A 13,204-nucleotide genomic window follows, 5' to 3' on the forward strand; every position below is an offset into this window, starting at 1 on the left:
ATGGCGGCTGTGGGGCTGGTTGATACAGTGGAACGCTGATTCTGGGCCTGGCAAACAAGCACAAACTGGTTGGACCACATAGTGTTGGAGGTATGGGATGATTCACAGTGGCTGAGAAACTTTTGCATGCGTAAGGCCACTTTCCTTGAACTTTGTGAGTTGCTTTCCCCTGCCCTGAAGCGCAGGAATACCAAGATGAGAGCTGCCCTGACAGTTAAGAAGCGAGTGACGATAGCCCTGTGGAAGCTTGCAACACCTGACTGCTACCGGTCAGTCGGGAATCAATTTGGGGTGGGCAAGGCTACTGTGCAGACTGGTGTGATCCAAGTAGCCAACGCAATCACTGACATTCTGCTATCAAGGGTAGTGACTCTGGGAAATGTGCAGTCATACTGGATAGCTTTGCTGCAATGGGGTTCCCTAACTGGTGAGGCAATAGATGGAACACATATCCCTATCTTGGCACTGGACCCCCTTGCCAAGCAGTACGTAAACCTCAAGGGGTATTTCTCAATGGTGCTGCAAGCACTGGTGGATCACAAAGGACGTTTCACTGACATCAATGTGGGATGGCTGGGAAAGGTGTATGACGCTCGCATCTTTAGGAACTCCACGCTGTTTGAGCTGTTGCAAGAAGGGACTGACTTCCCAGACCAGAAAATTACCGTTGGGGATGTTGAAATAGCAATAGTTATCCTTGGGGACCCAGCCTACCCCTTGCTCCAATGGCTCATGAAGCCGTACACAGGCAGCCTGGACAGTAGTAAGGAGCAGTTCAACTATAGGCTGAGCAAGTGCAGAAAGGTGGTAGAAAGTGCCTTTGGACGTTTAAAAGCTTGCTGGCACTGTTTGCTGACTAGGTTAGACCTCAGCGCAACCAACATTCCTATTGTTATTGCTGCTTGGTGTGTGCTCCACAATATCTGTGAGAGTAAGAGGGAGATGTTTATGGCAGGGTGGGAGTTGAGGCAAATCGCCTGGCAGGCGATTTTGAGCAGCCAGACACCAGAGCGATTAGAAGAGCACAGCTAGGTGCGCTGCGCATCAGAGAGACTTTGAAAACCAGTTTCATGACTGGCCAGGCTACTGTGTGACAGCTGTGTGTGTTTCTCCTTGCTGCAAACCCGCCCCCTTTGTTGATTTTAATTCCCTGTAAGCCAACCACCCTCCTGCCTTAGATCACAGCTGGCAAAGGAAATAAAGTAACTATTGTTTTGAAACCATGCATTCTTTCTTTATTAATTTTAAAAAAAAAAAAGTGAGATAACTGACAAGGTAGCCCGGGTGGGGTGGGGCGGGGTGCGGGAGGAGAGAAGGACAAGGCCACATTGCTTATTGTAGCCACACTACAAATCAAAACTGTTTGAATGACAGCCTTCTGTTGCTTGGGCCAGTCTCTGGAGTGGAGTGGCTGGGTGCCCGGAGCCTCCCCCCACGTTCTTGGGCGTCTGTGTGAGGAGGATATGGAACTTAGGGTGGAGGACAGGCGGGTTATACAATGGATGCAGCAGGGGTCTGTGCTCTTGTTGGCTTTCCTGCAGCTCCAACGACGCTTCATCATGTCCGTTTGCTCCCCCATTAGTTGCAGCATCGCCTCCTGCCTCTGATCTTCGCGCTTACTTAATGCTTTCCTGGCCTCTGCCACTGAATGCCTCCATGCAATAAGCTGTGTCCTATCAGTGTGGGAGGACTGCATGAGCTCAGAAAACATGTCATAGCGAGTGCGGTTTTTCACCTTCTAATCTGCGATAACCTCAGGGACAGAGATGATAGGGGGAGCATAGAAATATTTGCACCTGGGGGAGATAAAAAGGGAGAGTAAAATTTAAGATGATACATTTCTGAGAACAAAAGGGAGACTTTCACAGTTAATCAAGCAATTCACAGCAGACAGTACATGTGCTTTAGGTACAAGGTCGCATTTTGCCTTTTATATTGAGTGCCTGCTGGTATGGTGACACATTACAAACGGTTGGGTAACAGAATTTGGTTTCCAGGCAGCCATGGTAAGCCTTTTGGTACACGGAGTTGGCTTCTTCCACCTTCATAACGTGGGAATGGTTTCAAACTGCAGCGCCATCCTTTCCCATAGCAAGCAATGCTGGTTGGGTTTCACATTTAAAAGGAGGGGCTGCGGTCTTTGGGTGGATGTGCAGCACAAACCTCCTCCACCCCACCGTATGGCAATTCTCTGGGATGATCCCTTCATCCCTGCATGGTCACCTCTGCTGCTGAGCTCGCCACACTGACCAAACAGGAAATGAAATTCAAAATTTCCCCGGACTTTTACTGTGTACCTGGCTAGTGCATTGGAGTTCAAAGTGCTGTCCAGAGCAGTCACATTGGAGCACTCTGGGATAGCTCCTGGAGGCCAATACTGTCGAATTGCGTCTGCACTACCCAAATTCGACCCAGCAAGGTCAATTTTAGCGCTACTCCCCTCGCCTGGGAGGAGTACAGAAATCGATTTTAAGAGCCCTCTAGGTCGACGGAATGGGGTAGAATGTGTAGATGCATTCATTTTAAAATCGGCCTAACACGGCTAAATTTGACATAACTCAGTCGTGTAGACCAGGGCGGAGACTCTGGGCTTGCCATTGGATCCATGCAGATAGCACTATTGGAATCATCTGTGCTTCCATGCAGGCACGAGACACAACCTGCATGGATCAAGGTTTATATTTACTAATTTGGCATAAACTAACCATTTGACTTGCCAGTTTGTATTACCAGTTGAAAATGTGATAGTATTGAAGGTGCAGCACAGAAATATGGCAAATCTGCAGGTGACATGAGCCACCTAGAGAGCAATGTCTGTATGTAAAATATTTGAAGCACCCCGGAGAACTGGAAAAAAGAAAAGGAGTACTGGTGGCACCTTAGAGACCAACAAATTTATTTGAGCATAAGCTTTCGTGAGCTGGCACCAGTACACTCTTTCTTTTTGCGGATACAGACTAACACTGCTGCTACTCTGAAACCGGAGAACTGGGCAGTCTTTGTACAGAGGAGCCAGCCAGGCATTACCATAAACTGTGACTGAGGGGGCAATTATTTTTCCCTGGATCATTTGTTTGGAAGCCCTAACTGATGTCATCACATTGGAGAGTTCTTCTGACAATTATCTGTGATGTGTGCCTTGAGAAGACTTCACTTTATTTTTAGTGGAGTCTCATTTACGGAGGTGCATGATTTAGGTTTGTTATGTTTTAGCAGCTGGTTGCCTTTACTGTTACTTATATATGTCCACCAGGTGGTCTCTGAATACCACAGGTTCCCTCCAGCCAATTTATAAAGTGATTCCTTGGCAGTTGGATGGAAGCCACTCTTCTTCCTTGATTTTATACTTGCATATGGAGATTTCCTATGATAGAGAGAACTCAGATGTTAAAATCCTATTCAGTGGCTTGTAAAATGTTTGTTGACTTCTCTTTGAAGGGTAAGAAATACTGTATGTACATGATTTCTGTAGCAGCATATCCATAGCTGAAAAAAACAAACCCTAAACTAACATGGATCTCTGAGACAGTTACTAAAATAGTATAGTCTTTGGTCAGAATTTCCTCTCCCTGCCAATACCACTTGTTGTGCAGTGTGCTGTACAATCTCCATTCCAAGTAATTACATCTGCAGAGAACACCTCTTCTACTTCTGACTTGATGAAGATTGTGCCTCATTATATTAAACTTGGCCTTGGCTGTAGTGATCTACTCATTTGTGAATTTAAGGGTTTATTACTGCAACAGGCTGTATCTAGGACTGAAACCTCTGGCTTTAAAAAAAGTCAAATTGAGTGAATGTAGTTGCTGACCTACTTGGCTGGAATGTTTTCTTGTTGCAGTGCAATTTGATTATAAGGCAAGACCACTGTAGAAAAGTTGTGAGTTGAGCTTAAAACAGCCTCCTGCAGTTACAGTAGGATAGTTTCATTTATCTAGCCAGCTGCCAGTGATGCCATCAGTGTCCTAGTCTTTCTTTCTTTGCTAGGTTGCCCGTGCCGGTGCCCAACCTTAAGTAATTTTTTACACACACTCTCCTTAAATACTCGGTTGTACATTTCTTGTGTTTTTCTATGTGATGATGTTTTTGTCCTGAAGGCCTCTCATTGTATGTGGAGAGCTGCACTCATTGGTGAATCTCTGTTCTGTACAGGTTAAGAAAGCATACAGGCAGAAGGCCCTGACTTGCCATCCGGATAAGAACCCAGACAATCCCAGAGCAGGTAAGATCAGTCTGTGTAGAAACAAGCAGGTTTTCCCTGTCTGTTCCAGCTGCATGGACACCTGGGAGAGGCTATGTTTGTCTGCTGTTGCACAGCTCTGTTTTTGCAAGTAATTATGGAAGTGCCTGTGTTATGCAATGTGTGCACATATATCTCTGACTGAGGTCGTCTACACAGTGAGGTAATGAGCACTTACAAGGGGTGTGGTTTCTAAAGTGCATTAATACGTGCATTAATTGGTCCATGTAAACCCTGCTGGTGTGCACTAAAGGTTCCCTAGCATGTGTTAAGGTGGTAGTAAAAGACACTTTAGTATGCATCTGCAGGATCTGCATGGACCAGTTAATGCACAGTACATAAGTGCACTTTAGAAATCACACCTCCGTAAGCACATGTTACTCCACCATGTAAACAAGCCCTGAGACACATTCATCATTACTAGGTAACTGAGTTATAAAGCTAAATGCACAGATATTGGATTATGGGGCAGATTTACCTAGGCACAAATGGCAGTTAGGTGCTTAACTCCTATTTCTGCTTTTGAAAATCTTTCCCTTAATGGCAACTCTGAGTGAATCCTCCACCTTTGGCCATTATATCCCACTGCCTGCCAGGTTACACTTCTAAGAATCTCTAGCCTTTAATATAAAACTTGTATATCATTATTTATTTATATATTGATAGTGCCCATTGTGAGAAAATAATATCTCTGCTATAGGCAAGTCTCCATACACTGTGCAGTGAAATGGACCTAAATTATGGACAAGGTCCTTAAATTCTGCAGCTGTTTAATTTACATTTAAATGAATTAAATATGAAAATGAATAACACCATCCATAAGGTGGAGCCACTGATGTTCATTTTGATATTAAGTTCGGTTTATTTTATGGTGTCCTCATGTTTGTCACTTTGATATGCCATAGATTTGTATACTGATCACATATAAATGCACTGTAGCAGCTTTCAGAGGGAAGCTGGTCCTTATGGCACTTCGGGAGGCATCAAAGACAGTTGGGGATTGTGGGATAAGCATGTGAGTTGAATTCTAAAATGATTAGCAGTGAAGCAATTAACATTATTCACGTTTAAATTATCATCTGAAGGTTTCAGAATTAATAGCCCATTGAGATGAAACGGAGAGTTCATGCTTAGCCTGAAAAAACAGTCCTGTTGTCTGCAGGCTCAGGAATCAAATGTAACTGCATTGGTTACATTTGATTCACATTTTCAAGACTTTCTTCAGAACCCGAAGGTCTAGACACAATTTTTTTTTCTATTTAAATGAAAGCTTAAATAATAGGGCATAGTTTTGTGAGTGACTTCCAGAGCCATGGGCTATAGGCTGGCTTACAAATACTGTAGAAATGTTATTCTTCTCTATAGAATTCTATAGGTATTTTCCATAAGGGAATTACTTCCTCCGATATGTATCCAGAGACTCTGTGAGCTGCTTACTTCGTTTTCTGTGTCTTACCCCTCTTTCCTTTCTAATCTTCAGAGGAACTCTTTCACCAGCTGTCTCAGGCCTTAGCAGTGCTAACGGATGCAGCAGCAAGGGTAAGGATGACCATCCCTTGGACATGGTGGCAGTGTGTGTTGCCTGTATCTGCCAATACACTTATATAAGTGGAGAAGGAAATATGCTAAAGTAGTGAAAGCTGCCTCCCTTTCTTTCTCATTCCCCACCCTCCACTCCCATTGAGCCTGGGGGCATCAATATGGTTACATTTTATGGATCTTTTCTGTAAGAGATTTACATGTTCTAATGTGTATCTCTAGACTTTGTGAACTCGGATGGGGATAGGCACTGTATAAGAACCAAGAAAGATATTCTCGGTCCCACCTGATACACTGTGGGAATGGCTGAGCAGAGATTTTGGCTGAGACTGTGAATTGGGACATGTCCCAAGTTTAAAAAAAAAAATTCGGGCCTGGTTTGGAGAGAGACTGAGTACTGCAACTCCTCTTGAGCACCAACAATACGCTCTGAAATCAGATCAGGCCTGTAAAAAATAAATATGGATGTGGACCCTTTAATTTTATGTGATTGATGTCATGTTTAGAAAACAGTAAGTATCTTATTCAATTTATAAAGACAAGAATGTCTGACAGAAGTAAGATCATGTTGCCTTTATTCTGAGTAATATTTGCTAATATAAAGTAAAACTTTCAATACATGTGATATCTCTTGTCCAAAATTTGTGCCACAAATAGCATATCTGAAATGGGTGGGGGAGATAAAGTTATAAACAAGAACCCCAATTAATGCAACTGATGTCTGTCCTTTTCTTAAAACAACTCCACAGGCTACCAACTGAAGCCCTGTAAATAATCCAGAAATGTAAAGTGAGAATTAAAACAAAAAGTTCACCAAAAGCCAATAACTGTGTCTCGTTAAGATAACCAGAAAAGGCTTATCACAATACCAGAAGATAAGGCTTTAAAACAATAAATAAATCTCTGAAAGACTGGCCAAAATTTTAATCCATTCTCCCTTGAATGGTGGTATTCTTGATTCTAAGAACTTATCTTCCATTTTTAAAGTGTGTGTGTGGGAGTAGGTGCAGGAGGAATTCTGCTTAGAAAACCCAAATATTCATGAAGTAAAACACCACCAGCTTTTCCTCCAGTATTTAAAATAAAGGTAATACTTACATACTTAACTTTATGCACTGTGAATGGTCCCACTACTCTCAATGTGTCAAGTTAAGCATGTACATGAATCTGTGCAGGATCAGGGCCTTGCCTACCACACAGCAGTGTTGTGAAGATCAACGGGCCAGATACTCAACTAGTGTAAAGCAGCGTAGCTCCATTGGTCTCAGTGAAACTATGTTAGTTTACACCAGCTGAGGATCTGGCCCTAAAGTGCTATATAAATTATGAATTATTATTATTTATTACAATTAGTGTAGAATTCTGCCTTGAATTAGAAGACAGTGTCTGATCAATTAAAGTCAAGCTACACATTTTGCATATAAAGAGTTTTCTCGAAAATAAATTATTTTAAACTTCACTTTAAGGCAAACCTGATCTCTCTCATCAACAGATTATTATTCTGCACCATTCAGAAAACGACCTTCCTCACCAATAGTATCGGTGCCATCAGGGGCCACTCATAGTTGGCCCATGAATCTAAAACATTCTTCCTACCACTGAAGATGGGTCAAACTTTGTCTCAATAACACTTTACAGTAACTCCTGGACTCCATACCGTTCCATGCTGCATCTTGGGGCTCTTGTGTTGTCATAATTTCAAAATGGTTTGTAACATCTTGTGTTTTTTATGAATGCCACCAGCAATGACTAGAAAACTCTCCACCTCTAGTTTCAATATGTATCAATAGCTAATCTCTACTCTGTTCATAACCCCTTATTTTCCCTCTTTATTTTATATTGGTTCATATTCTGTTGTTTCTTTAATAGGCGGCATATGACAAAGTGAGAAAAGCCAAGAAGCAGGCAGCAGAAAGGACTCAAAAACTTGATGAGAGAAGAAAGAAAGTAAAGCTTGGTATGGCAATCAAGATCATTCCCTTTTGCCCTGGGGAAGCATTTGAGGTGCTGTGGTGCTTATATTTCTTCCACCTTTATAATTCTCTGAGTTAAACTTCTGTCCATCCATAATGGTTGAACTTTCTTACATCATTCTTTATGGAACAGTGATTGTGTGAAACCTCCCATGCTGTTAGCAGGGTCTGAGCCTGCTGAGGAAAGCATTGATGAATGACTGTTACAGCTGGCTCAGCACTCCACCCAAATATAAGGGAGGCAGGAGAGGCCATCAGACAGAGAACTGAGGGAAGGAACCTAGGAGCAGCCAGGTCTGGGGAAGGGCTCCCTATTTTCTAGTGTCATGCAACCTGGCTATGTAGACAGTAATGGCAATAACTGGGGTTTTGCGTTTTTGCAGACCTTGAAGCCCGGGAACGAGAAGCCCAAGCTCATGTGAGTGAAGAGGAAGAGATCCGAATAACCAGGACACTAGAACAAGAGGTAATAAAGATTTGCATGTCATGTTATTTTCAGGAAGGAAAATGGTTGGAAACCTTTTAACGTGTAGCCATGGTGGTGAGCTGAGACCCAACAAATTCCTGTGAACCATAGCAGTTCATCAGCCTTTTGGAATAAATGGTTCCTGTGGAATAATCCCAGCCTCCTGGTTCGATGGCTACCAAATTCATGGTCCATTTTGGCCAATTTCATGGCCAGAGGGTTTTCAAATTGGTCAATTTCATGATTTCAGATGTTCACATCTGAAATTTCAGGGTGTTGTAACCCTTGGGGTCCTGACCCAAAAGGGAATCATGGTGTGGGGAGGGTCACAAAGCTGTTGTAGGGGGGTCATGGGATTGCCACCCTCTCTTCTGTGCTGCCTTCAGAGCTGGGCTCTGAAGGCAGCAGCCACAGAGCTTCCTGCAGCCAGAGGAGGTTCCTGGAGGTGAGTCTGATCTCCCTTTGCTGCTGGAAGCGCCCCCACCAGGGGCTCCTAGCTGCTAGTCCTGGCCAGCTGGGGGGAAACAAGACTTGTTCTTCCCCTGCACGGTCCCTCTAGAGGGGAGATCAGACCCACCTCCGAGTACCTCCCCTGGCTGCAGGAAACTCTGCAGTTGGGCAGCAGTCCTGGAGCTTCCTGAGCTGGAGGAGGTTCCCGAACGTGGTGGGTCCGATCTCTCCAGTGCTGCTGGGAGCGTCCCAACCAGGGGCTTCTAGCTGCTAGTCCCAACCAATACCCAGGGCTCCAGCCAATTGCACTCCCCCACCTTTGAAAAATGGGTGCCCCACGCCTCAGCAGAAGCTGCAGGGGTGGAAGCTCTGGCAGGAGTCGGTGGGGCAGACTCCCCAAGCCCAGCTCTGGGGCTGCTATACTACCCTCACTTTTGCGCTGCCTCTAGAGGTGGGTCTGATCTCGCCAATGAGAGCGGCCATACAGGGGATGGACAAGTCCTTCAGCCCAGCCGGGACTAGCAGCTAGGAGCTCTGGGCTGGGACGCTCCCAACAGCACAGGAGAGAGTGGATTTCACAGGGTAGGGGTTATTTCACGATCCATGCCACATTTTTCATGGCAAAGAAATTTGTAGAGCCCTATACATGGGTTTTTTTGTGCGGGAGGGGAGCTCTTTTTAAACTTTCCTCCTTTCTTTCACTCCCTTCCCATCTTCTGCTTAATGGTGAGAGGGTTAAATGGATGCAAGTATGGTGGGATTGCTGTTGATTACATACCAATTAGCAGACTTTCTTGGTAACATAATTGTGGTATTTGTTCTCTCCTGCCTCCACTGTAGATAATACGCCTGCGGGAAGAGGGCTCCCGGCAGCTAGAAGAACAGCAGAAACTCATGCAGGACCAGATCCGACTTGAGAGAGAGCCACGAGTCCAAGGTAAGGGCAGATGAGATTGGAGCCTTCATCCAAACTACAAGTTTACAGAGTCCCAAATCTTTCATGAGCTAACTTACATGGGTACCACACTGAATAGGGAGATGGTCAATGTGACAGGTTCCCCCGCTGGGGTGCCACCTGGAACTGGGGTATCACTGAGCTCTCTGACCCATCAGCCTGGGCTCCCTCTCACACTGTGCTGCTGTGACAAGTTGCAAAGCCCTCCAAGCTTGCACTTTCACCAATGTTCACCCAGGTAGGGACAGACCCAGCTGCAGTCACATGCAGGCTCTCTAACCACCAGCCTCTCAGCCTAGGACCTAATTTCCTTTGAGATGCACGGCTGCTCAGCAGGCTATCATCTTAAGGTGTCCCTCCCCCCACTGCCGCGCTACTCCTTCCCTCTGCCTTGGAGTCCCTGGCCAGCTGCTCCCGGGAGCCTCCTGCTTGCTGTGCAGAGCAGAGGGGAGGTAGGGAGGGCGCTGATGTCAGGGTGTCCCTGTCCCCGCAGTACCCTATCTCCACAGAGCTGGTGGGGGGACACAACAGGGCTCAGGACGGAGGGAGCTTGCTGGCAGTTGATGCTGTGTCTGAACAAGCAGGCTTCAGACTGCTGAGTGCTGACCGACTTAAGAGTCTCTCTCTGACACACTCACCTCCCAACACATACTTGCATTGTTGTTGTTACTTGACACTTCTTTCGAAGTGTGTTAAGTTTTTTGACTGGTCTATGCATTTCATAATTTTTATTTCTCTTACGGTTAAATTTAATTCTTAGAGTAGTAAGTTCTAAAATGCCTAACCTCTCCTGGCTGGAGTAATTATCCCTATGGTAACTTTTTTAAAAAATATATTATATCTAGGTTTTTTGTTTCTACTGGTGGTGCACATCCGCACATTATCTCGATATGGTGCATATAACAAAATTCATTCCTCACATGGATGGAAAAAATTAGAGGGAACACTGCCTAGGACCCCAGAGCAGTACCAACCTGCCCTGGTCAAATATGGCCAGTATATGGGTTTAACACCTGGTCCGCCTCTCTCTCAATGTGAAGAGCACCATGCACACTTGTGGTAACCACGGTGAGATTTTTCCCCAGACACCGTAGTCAAATGCACATTGGTTTGGATTAAAACATAAAATAAGTTTAACTACAAAAGGATAGATTTTAAGTGATATCAAACAGATCAAAGCAGATTATCTAGTAAATAAACAAAACCACAAACTGAGTTTAACATACTAGGTAGATAGGATATAAATTAACAAATTCTCACCCTGAGTGATCAACAGGTTGGCAGATTCTTAAGGCACAAGCTGCCTTGGCCTTGCAGCTTGGGTTTCCCAGGTTTTCATACGCAAGCTAGAAATCCCTTTAGCCACTTCCCCACCATGTTCAATCTTTATTCCTCAGGTGTTTCCAGGGGTGGTGGTGTAGGGAGAGTGAGGTACCCACATGATGTCATTTCCCCCCTTTTATATCTTGTTCCCACTTGCTGGAAAGCTCTTGTGCTGTGACCTGGGTCAAATAGTTCCCACTGTGCAGTGCTATCTCTGAGAGGTTTCTATTGCACACAGTCCCTGGGGTAATCCTTGTGCTTGTGTGCATTGCCTCAATAAGCCATTAATGTTGTTTGACCTTTTTACTATTATACCTGAAAGGCTGCTTATGGGTGTTTTCAACCTCATAACATGTTTCAGTAACACACACATAGCCAAACTTCCTAACTTCACATACGACGGTAGCACATACAATCCAACGAGATATTACTATCTAGCAGATCAAGACTTTTAGAATGATATCTCACAAGGCATACTTTGTACCAAACATAGCCTAATACATGACAGTGGTGAATATTGGGGTGCCAGGGTGTCACAGTCAGTATGGCTGTACTACCTCATCTTGGCTTCTTCCTACACACCCATGTCCCTGGCTTGCTGCTGGAGGCAAGCAGTGCTCATATTCCTGCTGAAATCCTTCCCACAGGAAGGAGGGTGGTGACTTAGTGCACTGGATGATGGGAAACAAGATCATTTAAACCTTTCCTACACTCATCTCCCTTCTTCCCTTTTCTGGGAATATGGACAATCTCCTTCTGAAGCTTAGAGCCTGGATACCCCAAAGGGACTCTCCACAGTAGAGCTAGAAGGATATTCTAAAGTAGGATTTGAATGATCGTCACAGTCAGATGTATTCAGTTTATGCTTGCTGGCCCCACATGATTTAAATACTGATAGAGAACAATTCTGGTTTGCTAAGATGGCTTTCCCAATGGTCACTAATTTTGCATTTCCTCCCCATGCTCCACTGAAAGTGACATGGTATCTATCACTTATGAAGGCTCAACATCTGGAAGTTGTGTCTCTCTGCATAGTCTGGAGCTCTCTTGTGCTTAGTTCCTGGAACTCACATTTCTGTTCTCTCTCCCATGCCTGTGTGTACACACACTTCATACCAGATTTGTGCAGAGCAAGGAAATCGGAAGATTCTTGAACTGTTGACAGAAAACTCCTTAGCTCCCTTCCCTCTTCTTTTTCAAAGATAGCAACGTAGGAAGTTAACATGTTTAAGGTTGTCAACCCCTAAATTCTCATGGCACCTCAGGTACTATAGCCAATTCCCCTCAGACACTTGTAACTGAGCTTTGTCCCAGACTCACTTGGACTCCCAACCTTCCAGCCCACACACATCTCTGCATACAGATTCTTCCCTTGGGTCTTTCATACTCTGTTACCTACCTGGACTCAAAACATAGTCCCATTCTTGAGATAATACTGCTCTGCTTCTGGAAAAAAGTTAGGGTATTCCTTGTTTAAAATTGCTCTGTCTGTTGCTTCATATCTCTTCCACTCTGGCAGAGGTGATGGTGGCTAAATCAATACAACTTCTTAATGAAGGGTGATCTTATGGATAAAGAACAGAACTGTAACTCAGGAGATCTGATGTCTCATCTGGGGTCTGCCACTGACTTCCAGTGTGACCATAGGCAAGTCATTTAATCTCCCTGTACTTTGCTATCCCCATTTTACAGATGATGAACTGAGGATGTTGAGGATTAATTTAAGAAATGCTTGTGAAGCTCTATGAGATCCTTGGATAGAAGATGCAATGGAAGGGCAAAGTATAATAATTCCTTGTCAGCACAGACTTGCATGCAGGATTAATTCTGTAGTCTACACTAGCCTTATTTTGTTTTCCTTGAATTTCTCACTGTTGTTACCACCAGTAAAGCTATGCTGCTAGGAGCAAGAATGGACCGGTTTTTCACACCACCTTCAGTTTTACTATGGTGTTGTCTCACTTTGATCAGGGCAAGTTTAGACAACAGGATAGCAAAAACGCTGGCAGCCACTGGCATCTTGTCTATGCTAAGGTGCTGAACCACAGTCAGCAACAGTGGGAAACTTTAGTGGGGAAGAAACCCAGAAGGCAGAATTGCCATTGCCTTGTACATATGCACTAACAAACTGCGTGGTGTTACTGTTTATCCTTGGGTTTTCCCCCCTTGTGCTTTCCCTTTCTCTTCTTTCTCCTCCTAGGCAAACCAGATGGGAATGGAGTAGAAGGCAAAGGAACTCCCAAACTCAAAGTAAGACA

The 13,204-nt window shown here is 44.4% G+C and overlaps 1 protein-coding gene across 1 annotated transcript in view; it reads left to right on the top strand.

Annotated features, from left to right (window-relative positions):
- The window catches only part of DNAJC17 (DnaJ heat shock protein family (Hsp40) member C17), a 28,400-nt gene that overhangs the window by 4,134 nt on the left and 11,062 nt on the right, over nucleotides 1-13,204 (top strand). Inside the window, exons 2-7 of the mRNA XM_038408025.2 lie at nucleotides 4,153-4,222; nucleotides 5,721-5,779; nucleotides 7,649-7,736; nucleotides 8,136-8,218; nucleotides 9,509-9,605; nucleotides 13,147-13,196. Of these exons, the coding sequence (XP_038263953.1) occupies nucleotides 4,153-4,222; nucleotides 5,721-5,779; nucleotides 7,649-7,736; nucleotides 8,136-8,218; nucleotides 9,509-9,605; nucleotides 13,147-13,196 (447 nt within the window). The remainder of the gene's footprint in view (nucleotides 1-4,152; nucleotides 4,223-5,720; nucleotides 5,780-7,648; nucleotides 7,737-8,135; nucleotides 8,219-9,508; nucleotides 9,606-13,146; nucleotides 13,197-13,204) is intronic.

Source organism: Dermochelys coriacea, chromosome 6, assembly GCF_009764565.3.
Source record: "Dermochelys coriacea isolate rDerCor1 chromosome 6, rDerCor1.pri.v4, whole genome shotgun sequence".
In the NCBI taxonomy this organism is placed as follows: Eukaryota; Metazoa; Chordata; order Testudines; family Dermochelyidae; genus Dermochelys; species Dermochelys coriacea.